Raw genomic sequence first — 17,761 nt, forward strand, 5'->3', positions numbered from 1 at the left:
AGCAGGCACATGGTGTGAATCTGGGGGTGAATCTTGTGGCTGTTCTCTGAAGATCCAGGAGTTGGACTTGATGATCCTTATGGTTGGTCCCTTCCAACTCAAAACATTCTATGATTTTCTGATTCTTTATTAGGGATCACAATACCAACAGCTGGAAAACTCGATGCAACCTTTCCTTTGGGGCAGCCCTTGCCACACTCTGCATGTTGCTTCCCTACATATACAGATGCAGGTGTAGATAAACGGGGATCCTAAGACAGACAACATTAACGTATATGAGTGCTTGCAAGTAGAGGAACGATGATGAGTGAAAGCATTCAATTTCCTCAGTTTTGTTCTGTTGTTAGGTCAGGCTGCAATGGGAAAACACAACATTGAATCAGAAGGTACTGCCTTCAGGAGGATCGTCTCCTCTGCTCTGTGTTTGGGAAGGACTCAGATGTAGGCTCAGAGCTAATCCAAGTGCTCCTTCCCTAGCAGTCTGTGCAACACCTTTTTCTCTGGGCAGCATCTGTGCCCAAACACAACCCCTGGAAAGAGGAGCTCTGCTCTTCCTCCCCAGCCGCCTCTCCCTGCAGGGGATTCCCCTGCATGATCTCATGCAGCTCTGGTGGTAATTATCATCATCTCATGGCTCAGTGGGGTTTGCCTCCAGAGGAACCGACCGCATGGCTTTTGGCACCCAGCTGCACAGGTATGCAACGTCTCACTGCAAGTTAAAAATAAAAAAAAAAGAGAAAAACAAAAAATCAGTAAAAGGTGTTGAAAAAGTAGTTTTCTTAGTCCCCCTTTCACTCTGCTGTTTAAACAGCTTTGTAGTTGTCTGGTTTAGAAAACTATTTCTCAGGCTAATCTATTTTTTTTAACCTTGAAGTTTTCATTTCAGCTTGAAAAACAAACATAACTTCTGTTTTGCCCACAGACTTGCTCCCCCCCTGCCACAATGTTTTGTGATGGCGAGCCATGCAGTTCCTTGAGCCAACCTCTTTTCTTTTTCCCTTTTCAAAAAGAAAAAAACCAAAAATCTCTGCTGTCCGCACTTTCCAGGGATGATTTTTTTTTTTTAAAGAGGCAGTGTGGAAATAATGGTGCATTTTAGGAAAACTTTTGGGGTTTTTTTTCTGTTGTCTTTATTGCCACTTTCTTTATTTCTTTTCCTCTGGTTTTGCAGGGTCAGGAGCTTGGGTAGTTAAGGTGTATCAAAATCCAATGCAACTTTCCCCCCTCATAGTCACACTTCCCCTTGTTCTAGCCTGTGCTACTCTAGGAAAAAATAAGGTGACTTGGAGAGTTAAAGGAAATCTTAGCCCAGCATCACAGTCATCATGTCCTGCCTGCCAGCCTGCTTCAGGAGATGAGGATCTCCCTTTTCCTCCTGTGGCTGGAAGTCTCTCAGTGGGAATCTCCTTGCTGGAGTGTGGTGCCTCCTTGCCAGGGGAGCAGCACATGGGTTGATCTCTGTGAACAGGTTAAATAAACAGGACTATGTTTGGGTTAATTGTCACTGGTTCTACTGCTCTCCATTACTGATCTATCTGGGAGCCTGGCCAAGGAGCAGATGTGAGAGACAGCATCATCACCTCCCTCATCGTCTTCATTGTGTCTGGATTTATCTTTTTTCTTTTCCTTATCCCCCACACCCCTTTTTCTTGTCTTTTATTTTATTTTCTTCCTTTTTTTTCTTTTTTTGGGTTTTTTTTTTCACTATTTTTGTTTTTCTCTTTGGCTGAGCAAATAGGCCAGATGGCAGTGAGGGGAACAGACAGCAAGTGAGCCATGGCATATGGGCAGCCTGTTTAATTTCAACTCCTGTTGGGAAGTGGCTTGCAGGGAGATAAGTTACAAAAGCAGAAGAGGAGGAGGAGTGTGTGTTGCAGGGGAGGGGCAGGAGGAAGGGAAGACCCTTTTTGAGATGAAGCAGCCCAGCTGAGAGGAGTCCGGGGCACAGGGGACTGAAACCTTGGCTGCATTCCTGACACAAAGCAGTAAATTAGCTGTTTCCGAGTCAGTTGGTGCAGGAAGTCTTGTTGGCTGCACATGGGAAGGAGAGATGGGGATGTCTGCCTCAAACAAGGAGGAGGAGGAGGAGATGTCTCCGATTTCCATCTCACTCCCCCTGTCCCAGGCAAGCTCCAGCCAGGTTTAGGACCTGGGATGTGGAGGGGTTTTTTGCCCAGCTGCAGAAGAGGAGTAATGCTGCCCAGATGATTTTTCTTTTCCTTTGCAAATAGGATTGTGTATGTTTTGCTCCTGTGGGCATCAAAGTGAGATCAACCTCTAAATAGTCCTTTGAAGCAAAAGGCATAACTTCTTAAGTTTTGAAACAAAACAAAATAAAAAGTTGGCACAAAACAAAATTAAAGGCAGCTTAATAACAATGTAGTTAACAGTGATTCCCCCTTTCCCTTCTCTTCTGTATTGACCTTCTTTTTTCTCTGTCTCAATTTACTTTTTGGATTCAATGTGCAAGCTATCACTTTCTGGCTATCTCTTCACATCATTCATGCATTTTGGATTTTGTTGACTAAGACCAAAGGGAGTCTTGCCTTAAATGTGTCCTGAATGATTTAGGAAGAAAATTAGAGGGAATTACACTAAATTATAGATATGTGAGGCTTCCTGTCTTTGTTTTGATGTACTCAGACTTTGGTAGAGAGTGAGGAGAGGTAGGTGTACTTTTCTTACTTTTTGTAAATGAGTTGGTTTTGAATCTCAGCTCCACTGAAATGTAGTTTAAAATGGCTACACAATTTAGGAACTTGAGAAGTCTTATTCCTTCCGATGCTTAGTGGGTTTGGTGTTCCTTGGTACAGGTTCTCAACACCTTAATCCTAGAGGCTTTCTTAAAAAACACCTATTTTGGCCAACATCAACAGAATTTTGTTCTGTTTGCTCCTCTTTGATGAGAGCAAGAATGGAATCCCAATACAATCATCACACACATGGACCATTTGGAGCTCTGTGCATGTTATCAGCATCCTGACTGATGGGTGGGACTCCATCTCAATGTGCCCGTGTCTGCGATTCAGCTGTGAGCTCCATGCTTGTGCTTGCCAGGGTGGGAAAACTCCACACACCAATTAGCTCTGGAAATCCTGATTCTCTTGGCAGGATGCAGATGATCCTGGGCAGCAGTTGTGCTCTAAGCCTGCACAAAGAACTTTTTATATGGCTTTAATTCTGCAGAGAAGTTTTTATTCACTAGAGATTCTGCAGAGAAATGATTATGCATCACTGGCTTCATGGAGCAGAATTTTAACTTACAGCTCAGGCACTCCTCCACTGATTAGTTTTAACATGAAATAGAAACACAAGCCTGTGATTTATTGGTGAAATATTTAAGATAGATTGTTGAATTATTTAAATAGCAGAGTTTAAAGCAGGCAAGATAAAATAAAACAAAACAAAAAAGGCAGTTCATCCAAATAAAAGCTCAGTTTTCCTGAATTTGAAAACTGCACATTTAGACTCACTAGTTATCTGAAAAAAAACTTTCCGCTTTTATTACCCTCACAAAAAACCCCTAATTTTGAATCTTTTTCCATTTGATCCCTGCAGACTCTGTTTCATGTGCAGTGCCAGTAATTGTTGCAGCCTCCATCATTTCCTACCATTCATCTAGCACGTATTTGGGCACTCACCCACACTGCATGCAGTTTTCCTCTTTCTACAAATGCTACTGGAGAGGTTTTTTGGCTTACTGTTGATAAACCAGGTGAGGACTGCTCCAGTCTTCTTGCCTGGGACAACACCCCATCTTGGCTTGCCCTTAGAGGTGACCTTCCATCCTACCTCAAAAAAACTTGTTTGCATCTGCTGCATTTCACTTTCCCCGTTGCCCTCTGGCATCTGTGTGACATTGCCACAAAGTAAAATTTGGGATATCTTCTCAGAAGAGGAGACAGCGGTCATAGTTGTGATCTTCAAAGACTCCAGAGTGGTTGCAATAACAATGTAGACTTGTGAAAGTGTGAATAAAGTGTGAATAGGCATAAAGATGTTTTGTGGACCCTTGACATTTATTTAATAGAATCACAGAACAATTTGGGTTGGAAGGGACCTTAAAGATCATCTGGTTTCAACCTCCTGCCACAGGCAGGGACACCTTCCACTGGGGGTGCTCACAGCCCCATCCAACCTGGCCTTGAACACTTTCAGGGATGGAGCCTGCACAATTTTTCTAATTTTTCCCCTAATTTTTTGAGATAAAATATACAGGACTTGCTGCATCCTATGGAGCAGTTAATGTTTTCAGTTTCTGTTTGTCTAGGATTCTCCAAATCTGAGAAATCTTGCTCACTTCCTGAGCCATGCCTGTTCTGAATATCAGATCAGTGTAACACATGAAAAGCAAAGGTGATTAGTCTTTGACCTGTCTTCAGTAAAAACTCATGGGAAATGTGCATCAAGACCCATGGATAGCTTTGAAAATTTCAGTCCTTTCTCTTCATCTACTCACATTTCAGTGCAAAAAAAGAAATATTTTTCAAGTCTGACCTCCTCTAGCAAGCCCTTCGTCTTGGGCTGTGCGTCTGAGAAGGAGAAAACTTTCAAGTCCTGATTCTTTTAAATGTGGCAGCTGAATAAAAGATAATTAGGACAGGCAAATCCAAACAGTACTTTTGCAAATGGTATTTTTTTTCCCTGTGTATGTCTATATTATACTTTTCCACCTGCCTTCAAAGGGAAGCTGATAAAAAGGATTTGCTTGGCCTTTTTGTTGCTGAAGGGGGAAGGGTGCCATTTTTGTGTAGTGCTGCGAGACAGATTCTGCAAGTGAAACTACCCCAGCAGGGGCAATCCTGCCCGGAGGGGACAACTCCAGGGACTGAAGCAGATTTTCTCTTTTTTTTCCTTTGCTCTCCTTTGTGGATTTGTTGTGCTGTGGGACCAGGTCTTTTATGGCATGTTAGGAGTGGGGTTTATGGAGCAATCAACTCCATCAGCAGTAGTGGCAATCGCATAATGCTTTGGTCTTTTGTAATAGATTTTGTGTGTATGAGCTGAAAGTATGGCCAGGAGGGAAGGGGATGTGAAATGTTGTCTTTTTTTTTTTTTCTTTCTTTCTTTTTTTTTTTTAAGTTGGAAAGAGTCTGTCTGAGTTCCTTTATGCTTTTCAGGCTCAGGGATGAGAGAGAGCGTGCGTACGTGTGCGTGTCTGTGCCCATACAGTCGCTCAAGTGGGAAAAAACCCCGTTTACAGTTCACACAGGAGGAATTTCTGATGGAGACAACAGTGCTAAGCAGAAAGGCACATCCTGATCTCTAGCAAGTGAGGGGCACGCTGGCGGACACACGCACACAACACATACTCTCCAGGCGCTCTGCATAATACGTGCAAAGCGCTGCCCTTTAATGAACGTAACCTATGGTGGCTGGGATGCAGCCGGCCAGACCTCACCATTAATAAACTGGGAACATTCTTCTCCTTTTTAGTCCCTTTCAATGCCAGCCCTGCGTTTTGATCTCCCTTGAATGCTGCTCCCCCTCATTTGGGGCTCCAATTCTGAGAAGATTTGGCGCATTGTTTGAGGTCGCAGGATGTCGGATTGATTTCGGAGCTTTTGTATTGACTCCGGGCTCCTGAATGAAGCTGTCATGTGTGTCTGTGGTTGGCTAGCAGGCTGTCCGGCTGCAAGCTGTGCCTTCCTTTGTTGTTTAGGCCTCATTGAGCTGAGGGAAGAGGCTCATTTCAGGGTGATTTACCACCACCCAAACACCAGCTGTCTGTTGTACTGCTGCTTGCCTCCACCTTGGATTCAGTTCTTGTTTCCCTTCCTTTCCCCCCTTCTCTCCCACTCTACCACTGTAGGCACTTGGGTACTGGTTCTTCAAAATGTGTGGATCACCCTGACAGAACAGCAAAAAAAAACATAACAAACACTGAATGTGTTGTTCTTCCTAATGGTGTTTATGCGGCCAGGGGGATTTTTAGAGTTTGCCGTTGCAGTGCTATACATAGGCTCAAAGAATGACATCCCCTGTTGGAAGGGACTCACAAGGATCATTGAGTCCAAGTCCTGGCCCTGCACAGGACAGCCCCAAGGATCACACTGTGTGCCTAAGAATCTTGTCCAAATGCTTTTTGGACTCTGGCAGACTTGAGGCCTTCTCTGGGGTGGTTCCAGTGCCTGACCACCCTCTGAGTGGTTGTGCCAGCTCCCTAGGGAAAAAGATGCTTCCAGTATTTTCAATTGCCGTTGCTCAAAAGAGAGAAAGGCTAATGAAAACCAAGCAGGTTAGAGCCCAGCTGGACCTGTCAGCTTCTGCAAGGTGCATGGCACAGTGCTAAGCCAAGCCCACCTCTGGAGCTGAGTTTTCCAGCCACAGACTTGGAAGACAGGATCCTACTGTCAATGCCAGCCAGCAACTCCAGAGCACAGAGCCTGGCAGCTCCCTGGAGGCCGGCTGGTGCCATGTGCCTCGTGTCTGACTCCTTTAAGCGGGGCTGGCAGCTCCACACGGGATGGCTCTGGGCAACGCCGCCGTGATTTGTGTGTGCCCTGCGCCTCCCCTGGAGCTGCTGGCGTGAAACGAGTTGTGACCGACCCTCATTTGACTTCTGGGTGATGCAGTTCGGTTTTTCTCGACCACAGGCTGTTAAAACTGACAACTGCTCAGCTCCTGTCACCCGTGCAGCTGAGATAATTAAGCCTGTTACTATTATTACGGGGTTTTTTTTTTTATTTTTCTGCAAACTTTGGCCAACTGCTGGAGCCCATGGTGCAAGGAGGTGGGTGAGGCCAGCCAGATTCCCTATAAGAGGTGCATAATAGGACATATGTCAAGGAGCCTTCTTGCTTTTTTGCCCTGGGAAGGGTGATGTCTGGCAGTGGATGTGAGTCAGCAGAAGGCAAAGCAATCTTCCCTGCTGGAAAACCTTGTGCCTACCTGCTTCTAAACAATAGCACCTCATGTTCCTAAGAAGCCAGGAAACATAGAAATTATTCTCATTGAATTAAGACCAAATAATACAAATTAATACCCAGTCAGATGAGGCTCCTCTCTTTTTGGTGTTCTCTCTTTCCCCTGTGAGCATCAAGCACTGCCGGACAAAGAAAGCAGAGAAATATTAGGAGGCAACAACCACAGCAGGATAGCCCCGATGAGGTGTTTTAATTTCTTAATGAACTCCTTGGGCGCTAGAAACTGTAAAATAACATACACATAAACAAACAAAAACTCCCTAACCCTTAGCACCCTGTAGGGCTCTGTTTCAGATCACTGAATAAAAGCTGAAGTTGCACATGCATGTTTAATGTAACACAAGGTGTGTGCTGTGGAAAAGCATGCTTTCCTCTAATCTGGTTCCAGACAGAAGCATCCAAACAGAAGCCCCTTTCCCTATCCCCACTGAACTGCTTGGTGTATGTGAGGAAACCCCTGAATGACAAGGCCTCCATCTGCTCTGGAACAGAGTTGCGACTGGCTGCAAATGTTGTCCATATGCTTTTTTTTTTTCCCTTTTGCCTTTCAACTTAGCTGCCTAATGTTAGACACCTATCTGCAAATTAATCATCTGCTCATAAGGAGCTTTCCTAAAATAAGGTGGAAGTAGTAGCTCATTCATCCGAAGCACATTAAGAGAGGTGCATCTGCAGCTGGAAAAGGAGGTAGGATTATTTATCCAGTGTATTGATTTCATTTGGGTTTTCTTAGGGAATTGAAGAGCCCCTTCATTCTTGTAGTGTCAGAGGAAAAGGAAAAAACTCTCAAGTTTTGGGTTCATATTTTCTTAGTACTCTTGATTTTCCATGTGGGTATGGGTAACATCTTGTCATTTCTCTCTGTGAAATAAAACTGGTGATACTTCTGTTTGGGCAGGAGAACGTGGCCATGGTTTGCCATGAGCTCAGGTGGCATTAGACCCATAGAAGGGTCTAAAAATGGGAATTTTTTTCCCCTGGCTTGTGGTTAAAGAAGGGTTGGATTATTTTATTTGACATAACAACTTTGCAGTGGACAGTGGGGCAAGCTGAGCACCAATGAGACATATGTGGATGTAGTTTCCTTAACACAAGTGTATGTTTAAGCTATAGGTGCCCCAAGGCATCCAGTGGCCTTTTGGGAAATGTGTGAGTCTTTCCTAGCGCTTTTTATAGTTCCAACTTGTCTCATATGCTGCAGTCTGTCTAGAAGATACTCTGTGGTTAGACAAAGGGGTGTCTCTCCTCTCGGTTTCCTATCTCTAACACAGCATTTTAATACACTTGCTTTAACTTACAGTTTAGGCACTTCTTTCTGAGAAAAAAAAATAAAATTACTTTAATAGATTACAGACCAGTTGTTAAAGGATTGTATAATGGGGCAAGAGTGAAACACCTTTGACAGATGGGAGTCACAAGCAGAGGAGGCCAGTTGGAAGTGGTCCCCTGGAAACCTCAGAGTCTGCCAGTTTGTGATCAGCAGCCCAAACATAAGACATTTTGGGTAGTTATCAGATTAGGTATCAGTACAACCTTTTCAGCGTCGTAGTTTTTTTCCAAGCTTCTGTTTTGGAAAGAGAGAAAAAGATATTTTCTGCACATTATCTGACCTTGCTGAGCTTTGTGAGATGCTGAGCTCACCAAGTAAGAGACCTCTCCACACCTAGCAGGTTGCAGACTCTCCCAAGGTGACCAAAAGTTTATCTGCCTGTTTTTAATTCCTGCCACCAAGGGTCATTGCTCTGCTGTGCCCTGACATTGAGCAATGGCTGCAATTCCTTTTAATTGTGCCCTTTCCCTTCCTCATCATTTAGGGCAGAGCACTTCCACTTGGCTAAACTCACTGACTATGTTGGGATCTTCTTTTCTATATAAATTAATCCAGCTGAAATCTCATGACTGTTCATGGCTGCACATGAGCAGATTCTCCCTCTGTTCCCCAGCAGATGCCAAGAGTGTTTATTTTTCAGCTGTGGACAGCAAAATTCTGGAAGTAGGCAATGTCTTTGTGTGCATGCCTATGGAAAAACAAGTAATTGCGATACATTTGTGGGGACTTCACTGGCTCTTTTTGACTCCATGCAGTTTAAATTCAAGCAGCATTTTGACCAAGTCTGGCATCCCAACTCCTTTCTGCCGTGGTGATTTATCAAGATGTCCAGGTTTGATAAGTAGCAAAAATACTTTGGTGAAGAACCAAAGTGACAAATAATCCCCAGAAAAGAACCCTGTTAACATGAGGAACCTTGCTGCTTGGATCATATTCAGTCAGTCTGATGGGTTTTCAACAAAATATAGGTGTCGGAGGTCAGCTTCTCTCTCAGACTGTTGGTTACAGGTAAAAGGACAGCGAGTGGACTCTGTTTCTTTGCAAATCTCTGTTGGTTTGAGCATCAATCCCGGGAAGTATCCAAGACCAGATTAGACAGAGCTTGGAGCAACCTGGTCGAGGGGAATATGTCCCTGCCCATGGCAGAGGGTGGAACAGGGTGATCTCTAAGGTCCCTTCCAACCCAAACATTCTATGAGTCTATGTCACAAACATTGCAGAGTTGTACCTGCAGTGTTAGCTGAGAGTGTGCTCTCGGATTCCTGGCATGGATTTACCAGGGGTGATGTGGACTCATTGTTCTACTGTGAGTAAGTCTCTCCTGAAGACTTAATTTCACCAAATCTGGGCACATTAGAAGCAAGTAGGCATGAATTTGGTAAACGTGAACAGAAGAAGTAGTGTATGAGCTTTTCCTCAAGTCACTGCTGTTTGGTATTTGGGTGAGTATGCTAGACATGTTCCTGTTCATGCAAGTGTATGAAAACCATGGGTTAAAATAACATGTTTCTTTTCAGCTTTGCTTTCCCACTGTCGTTTTCTACACACTTTGCCTTCCTTCTGCCTCTGTGTGACTTCCCTCATGTTGGGATATTATCCTTTGGGGAAGTCCTCTTGGCAGATTGGGAGCTCCCCCTCTGTGAAAGTGAACTTCCCAGCAGCACAGGAAGAGTCCACAGGCTGCTCTTTCTTCCCCTGCTCCTGATCACAAATACAAGCCCCTTGGTCTTCAGTGGTTCAGATTGTGCTGATGTTTTTCCTTCCTTATCTCTTATAGGGAAAAGTCATTGGAGATTCAAAACTGCTTATGAGTTGTGGTTGCAGAAAAGGGAAAAATTCTCAAGTGAAAGACTCAGATCAGGTCAGTCAATATGTACCTTAACTGGTGAAATCTGAGAATGTCTTAACATCTGATGGATTTGGTCTGCGTTGTTGCATATCAGAATTCCTGGACACAAACAGAGTCCTTGGCATGATTGACAATGGTATAACGTTAATGTTTTTGTGTTTGTTACTTGTAGAAAAACCCTCAAGCAAGGTTGGGGATTCATTGCACTAGGAGATGTTAATTCCCTAGCCTGGCTTATTCCCATCTGGTTTATTTATTCATGAATTCTGTTTCTTTATAAGAATCCACTCCAGGCAATGCCTCTCTTAAAGAATATTGCTTTTCCTTGCTGGCTAAATGCATGCAACCTTTGGTCTCCTACTGTAGCTGCCTGGATGGGTGGTAGTTCATTGCATGCTTTTGTTCTGAAGTGACACCATCACAAGGACATTCTTTATTGGGGTTCCTCATGACATTTGTTCACAAACCAATGGCCAGGTTTCAATATTCATTACTTGGAATGAATGGCCCCTTATTCTAAAATTGGTCAAATTGACATTGGTGGGATCACTGGTAGGGTTCAGTAATTGCAAGTGAGATGGACTGTGCTTGGAATAACAGCCAGCTGGTGGTCTCTTCCTTCCCCCTCCCACTTGGCACTCATTCAGACTAGCCAAGTTCATCCCTGACAATCTTTTTTTAGTCCTTATGGCCTCCTGTCTTCGTAGCTAAAGACGAGTTTGAATCTGGAGATAATTTTTTCCAAAGATGAAACAAAATTTGGTTTGAGCATAAACATTTTATAAAATCAGGTCACCCAATGTTAATGTGGCAGAGTGAAGCAACTGGTCTCAATTACCAAATAATTTTGCTCTCTAATGTATCTTGAGGACCAGCCTGTGACTGGATTTAGTTTAGACCTGGGGCAGATTCAAACTGTGTCCATGAAGGCCCAGAAACTCCTGATAGTTTCCTGAAAGGAAAAGAGATGAATTCTCAGGAAGAAAAGTGTTTTTTGCCTTCAACAGGCATGTTCATAAACTTTAATTAACAATAGTTTCAGAGCCTTGTCTTGTTGATGTTTGAGATTTGAGAACAGATCTATCTTATCTATAAACCTATCCATCCATCAATATATCTGTTCTGCAGTATTTTCTGTTGTGAGGACTGTTGGTCACACTTATAAATCTTTTAGAATTAAAAGTCACACTTTTTAGAATTAAATCTTTCATTGATTTGCTTTGTTTTGCTTTGGTGCTTTTATTAGAATTTTCAAATTAACAAGTTAATTGTCATGAGCTATACCATCAGTTTACCATCAAGACAAGGATTCATACTACCTTTCTTTAAAGGACTAGCTTCCCATTCTCTCAAATGCAAGCTTAATATTCTCATTTTGAGGTTCTAACACATCAGGGGGAAATTAATTTAGAAATAAACACACTTACTAATCTTACTCTTTTTTATTTTGATGTACTGTGGTTGAATTACTTTAAGGGGACCAGAACACTGTTAAAGCACTGGTAGCATTGATTAGAAATAAAGTTGGAAGATTTTGATTGCAGAGGGGTTTTACAAAGCACTATCTTTAGCAAAGCCTGGGTAGTAGACCTCAAACTCACAAATGGCAATATTTTAATTAGAGTGTAGGCAACAGTTTTCAGAGGGGAAAAAATATCCCATTCTCTTTGATGGTTTCTGGAACAGTGATAAAATATTTTTTGCGTTCAGTTACTTCCTGAAATCTAATTTTTGATTCTTGATGATGTGTTGACCATATCAGTACCTCTTTATTTGCTGTATCAACATAAACTGTTGGGCAAGTGCTCGCTTCAGAGGCTGCAAAGCTCATTCTTCATGCTCCTGGCAGGGTCCTGTCTATGTTCCAGGGGATAGGAGGTAGATGGGGAGGAAACTAGTACAGGAGGGTGGGTGGCAGTGTGGAACATTTGTCTGTGAATGCAGGACCTCAGCTCAGCTTATAAATTATCCCCTGGGCCTTGTAGATAAACAGAGACTTCTATGGTGACATCGGCTGGGAAAGGCAAACACTTGCTGATGATTGTAGACTAATCCTCCAGGACACTAATTGCCAGAAAACCAAGGAAGCATTTTTTTAGGAACAGCTTGTTTCACTTTGTGAAGGGGAAAAACAGTGCACTGGATTTAGTTTTGTTTGTAGAGCTGTACCTCCTGCACCCAGTCTCAGATTTTAAAGATTTACCTTCGTTATTGTTGTTGGGACCTTTTTATTTTTTTCCCCTACATTGCTTTGTGTTTCACTCTGGTGCCTCTGTAAAGTTTTGTGAAAATGCAATTTAGTTTTCATTTGCATGAATGTATGCATAAATAGGTATGTGGGGTTTTATACCATTAGCTATGGTTTGGCTAAAACTTGGTTTTAAAGTCACCAACTACTTTTCAGCTGAAATTTTTGTGAGAGGTGATGTTTTGCAAAGAGTTGATTTTTCTTTCATTACTTCAAGTGATTTTGGAAACTGGCAAAAAAGTCCTAAACACGCTGCCCCAGCTGAACCAAATCATAACCTCGTTGCCAAGGATTTAATTTACCAACATTTCTTACTTCAGCCTGGAGAAGAGGAGGCTTAGGGGAGACTATTGTAGTTAAAACTTCTTTGTGAGGGGAAGAGGAGGGGCAGACACTGATCTCTCCACTCTTGTGAGCAGACAGGACTTGAGAAAACAGCATGAAGCGGAATCAGAGAAGATTTAGGTTGGATATTAGGGAAAGGCTCTTCCCACAGAGGGTGCTGGCCCTGCCCAGGCTCCCCAGGGAATGGGCACAGCCCTGAGGCTGCCAGAGCTCAGTAAGTGTTTAGACAGCGCTTCCAGGGATGCACAGGGTGGGATTGTTGGGGTGTCTGTGCAGGTCGAAGAGTTGCGCTTGATGATCTTGATTCAACTCAGAACATTCTGTGATTCTGTGATTCTCCAGGATGCCTCTAAAAGCAATGGCACTTCTTGACCTGTGCCCTGCTTCCCTGAGTTTGGCAAAGACACCAACTATCTGCATGGTATTTTCCATGTTGCAAGCCACCAGTGTGTAAAACCTGGACCTGTCAAGGGCAGAAGTCCAAATGGGCTTACACAGGGCTGGAATTTCACAACAGGTACAAGGAGCCCAACCTTCCTGTTGGGTTTGCACCAGAACAGGAGAGGGACTGGTGGTCTGTGTTGTGGCCCCCCAGTCCAAATCAAACCCTGCATGATGACGTGGTAGGGTAAACAGTGCAATGTAAATCCCACCAAAGCTTTGAAAAACTCAAAGGGAATAGAGCTGAGTGCACTGAAGAAGTAGAGTAGCATCCCCGATGGACGGTCTTGAGGAAGCTTTGAGTCAGTGAAGCAAGATGATGGAGAGGTGTCCCCAGATGAGGTCACCTCTTGCAAGCAAAAACCCCATATCCTTGTCTGCCTTTGGCACCATTGCTTGTTGTTTGTGTGCTTTGTGGGAGTAAAATTTATCCATGCTCTGAGGCCCAGAACCAAGCCTCTGCACCACAAGCAGAGACTAATTGTAAGTCTCATATATGCCCTTTGGAGTGCTTATTAGATTCCCATTAGCTTATGCTTCCCCATAATGTTATAAAGTTACAATGTTCCTTATTATTTGAGATGCATTGTTGTTTAACAATGACAGTCCTGGACTAGGATTTCCTCGTGCCAAGTAGCATACTAACATAAAGAAGGAAAGATGTTTCCCAGGGAGCAATTTCATTTGTGTGCTTTCTGAGGAAAACAAAAATGTAATTTAAGAACAGGAGGGAAATGTGTGGGTGGGCAAATAATGTGCATATTAGAGTTATGCATAAGGTTGACAGCCAGAAGTAGCAGAGTGCACCATATCCTCAGCACGTGCAGCTTTCCCTTCTGAGGGTTTAGTTTTATTTGCTTTCCATTGCTTCTCCCAAAAGGTGGGTGACTCATCAGTGTTTAACTGCTTTTATACTTTGATTTGCAGTTGTTGTTGTAGAGGTTTTTTTCCTTTTTTTCTCCCCTCTTTGCTTAACTTTTCTGGTGGTTCCTGTGAGATCAAGTGTTACTGAGAAGTCAGATCCCCTTTTCCTTCCCTGTGTTTGGTCCTGGTTTTAATATGACAAACATGTTCCTCCTCTGGAAATGGTATCCATGCTGCAGAGTAATTATTTAGTGAATGGTGGATCCAGTTCATGTTGGCAAGGATCAGATTAATCATTATTAATCATGACCCCTCTGACAGTAACCTCATCCTTTGCCTAAGTGCTGCTCTTTATTAAGAAGTAAAAGCTGTTAGAGAATGGCTGAGCCACTGCTTTCGATGCACCAGCACAGGGCTCAGGACTTCTGGCAGGAGGCAGAGGAACTCAGTTCAAAGCTAAAAATAGATGCACATGGCCCATGTTCCAGAAATGAAATAGGCAGCTTCCCCTGTGGGCTGCTTCGGCCTCATCTGAGTGTCCTCCTTTCCCCTGAAGCCTCACGAGATTTTGGCTCTTTCCAAAGGTTCATCTCAGTGTTAGGGATTGAATAATCTCTCTCAGACTTTTTTTGCTTGTCTGCTAATTTGTTTTTCTTTTCAAACCAAAGTAGATTTCAGTATAATCTAATGCATGTGCAGTCCTTGCAAGGATAGGACTTTAAGATCCATTTTAAGATCCTGGTTGCAGCAGGATTCAACAGCTGGTGAGACTAACCAGGAGCTTAGCTCCCTGGGACTTCAGTGGCACCAAGCAGAGCATAAACCAAGCACCCTTTCTGAGGATTTTTGGATTCCTTGAAGAAAACACTGCGCTGTTGAGGTGAAGCATGTGGTGGTGTTCATCTTGTGCAAAACAGTTGTGAGAAGTCAAACTTCACTCTCCAAGTCACTGGACTGGGGTTTGCAGAATTATATATATACATATTTATGTCAGAACAGAGCTTTCTGTCACCAGAGGGCTGCTGAGAGTAAACAGCAGTTTAATTCATAATTATTTTGGTTTCCCTAGCAGTTTCAGGTTCTTTTTAAAAAGGTGAGGCTGTCCTATCCATTGATGTTGTCGTTGTTTCAGCAAAAGCACAATGACTTAAGTACTGGACTGAAACCAATCTCCACAGACTTCTCACCCCACAAAGTCCACCTTAATTACTTTTTAAAATGTTTTCACTGGCTGTCTGGAATTCCAGGGCAAAATCATTTAGGACAGAAAAGGAAAGGAAAACATCTTTTGTCTCCATCTAGCTCCTCATTACCTGGCTGGTAGCAGTAGAAAATTGGAGCAAACCTGCCATGTTATTTTGATCTTTGCCAAAGTTGTTGTGGGAATAACACTGTTTAATGGTTGAAGGAATTTATAGAAGAATAAAAGTAACAGCAAAGATGAAGGGACCAATACAAATTGTCTGGTAAACTGCTGTGAAATGTTACATGTTCAGGGCTACTGATAATTTCCCATCTTAAAAAAAACAGGGTAGGAGGTTGTAGGAGAGGAGGGTGAAAAGTGTGTAAAATAAACCCTCCTCTTTAAATAGCTAAGTGTCCTGGGCTGAATTGTGTCAGGGCTAAGTTCCTTTGGCAGCCAGCACTGTTATATCTGCTGAGGGCATAGCAGAGGACTGAGACCAAATTTTGGAGAATCTGCCTTAGCCTTGCTGGCTCTCCCTTGCATTTCTTCCACTTGTTAGCAAGAAATGCACTGAGGCATGAAATGAAGAAGTGCAAAGGCTCCTGTACTTCATCTGAGCAAATCTGGATCACACCCCCTCAGTTAATGTTTCTCTCAGCTAAAAGAAATAAGAGTAATAAAAATAAGTGAAACCATTGGCTAACTTGGAATTACATGGGTGGAATGAAGCAGGAGAAGAGAATTGTAGGAGTGAGTGTATGCTGTCCACCATCTCCTGTGCCCACAATTATGGCAGAGTTTGAATCGCTGCTTGAAAAAAATCATTGGATTCTGCACAGGTTATAAAAACCTGAAACAAGAAGTAAAATTTAAAGAGAGACTGTTAAATGTCTGTGGTATCTGGGCAGTAAAGGGCTCTTAAAAATACTTTGCTGGTATAATAAAGCAGGATAGAAGATCATACAAAGAACTTGGAACTGTAGGAAAGTGCTCCAGTTACTGAGAACTCATAGAAGTGTTATATATAGCACCACTGATAAACACATCCCTTTTGGATCTGCCTATTAAAAGCAACCCTTATACCTCTGTCATTATGCTTATCTAACCAATTAAATTTTTAGTGTTCAAAATACTAATGTAATACTTGTGCATGTTGTTCTTCCTGCCATGTCAGAGGGTTTCAGTCTTCCATGATTCAGGTGTTGTACTTAGCCAGATGGATCACCTTCACTTATCCATTCACTTGCTGCTGGTGGTGCTCTAAGGGGAAAGTTTCACTTGGTGAACCTAAATGCTGCAGAAAATTTAATCTCGGAAATTATTTATAAAAGCTGGAATCCTCTCAGTGGGATCTGGCTGGGGACAAGAAGTGTTTGAACAACAGATGCCCCAGATGCCTTTTCTCAGGACCTCCCAATTTCATCCAGCAACTCTGTCCAGGTAATTGCTGGATCTGCAGCTGAGTGTCTGAATTCCTGGTGGCTGGGAAAGTTTTTTAGTTTCATTCATCTGTTGGGAATGGAAGCTGGATGGATTAGTCCCCATTCTTTGGATTTATTTAAGTCTTGAAGTGATAGTACTATGAAAGAAATTTCCTAAATGTAAACCTCTGAACACAAGAGATTGAAGTTATGGGTGTCCTCTGCAAGTTCAACTGTGGTAGGTTTGTCTTGTAGTGAGTTACACCTCCTTTCACACAATGCCATTTGTAAGCTGACATTTCTAATGACCTTTTATAATCACCTATTTCCTTTTCTCGCTCATTTTATGAATAGTCTTGTACTCACTTCAAGAGTTTTCCGCCTTATGGTCTCCTCTTACTGTTCATATTAATTTCAAAGTGGGTTGGGCTTCCTGTAAAGTGTAGCACAGTGTAGACTGAAGTTCAATAGAACCTTTCTACCGGAAAAGGGAGACCAAAAAACTCATAGTGCCCTTTCTTTTTGTTGCAGCAAAGGCTTCAGAAGTGCAGTCAGCAAATTGCCTTTTTTCTTTTTCTTTTGAGGCACTTCTGAATGTGAGCATTAACACAGTGCCCTGCCCCAGTTCAGGACGTAAAGATTGGGGCTCTGACCTTCTCTAGTGAGTGATGATCCCATTGCACTTTCCCTCCTGAGCTGGAGCTGGCGATGATGTTTTGTCCAGGCTCTTATTCAGGATATGCTTTCAGCCAACTTTACTCGACCCTCTGCCTTCAGTGGGACATATAATTCTGGACTTCCTGCCCTAAATTGCTGTGCACTGCCACCTTGCATTGATGGGTCCTTTGTTCCACCTTGGAGGTTGGTTCATTTTGGTGCTGGATGAAGGGAAGCCATACTATTTTGAAAACCAGTTTGAGAGCCCTCTGAATGAAAACTGTTGGTAACATGAAAAATATTATTGTTATCAAGTGTCATCCCTGACCTCAAATGCTGAATTTGAAATGGTCATTTGTACTCCTCAAAGACAAACAGCATGTTAAATGAGAGCTAAAACAGCTGAAGAAAATTATGTTCTTAGGCTTTGAAATCCTAGAGAGAATTAACAACTGTTTTGTTGTTTTCACTGATTTCTTTGCATGGATGAAGAT

General features: G+C 42.8%; 1 protein-coding gene across 1 annotated transcript in view; it reads left to right on the top strand.

Annotated features, from left to right (window-relative positions):
- The window catches only part of SETBP1 (SET binding protein 1), a 251,868-nt gene that overhangs the window by 24,226 nt on the left and 209,881 nt on the right, over positions 1 to 17,761 (top strand). The window contains 1 exon segment of the mRNA XM_005431644.2: positions 10,034 to 10,117. Coding sequence (XP_005431701.2) covers positions 10,034 to 10,117 — 84 coding nt within the window.

This window comes from Geospiza fortis, unplaced genomic scaffold (assembly GCF_000277835.1).
Source record: "Geospiza fortis unplaced genomic scaffold, GeoFor_1.0 scaffold488, whole genome shotgun sequence".
NCBI lineage: Eukaryota > Metazoa > Chordata > Aves > Passeriformes > Thraupidae > Geospiza > Geospiza fortis.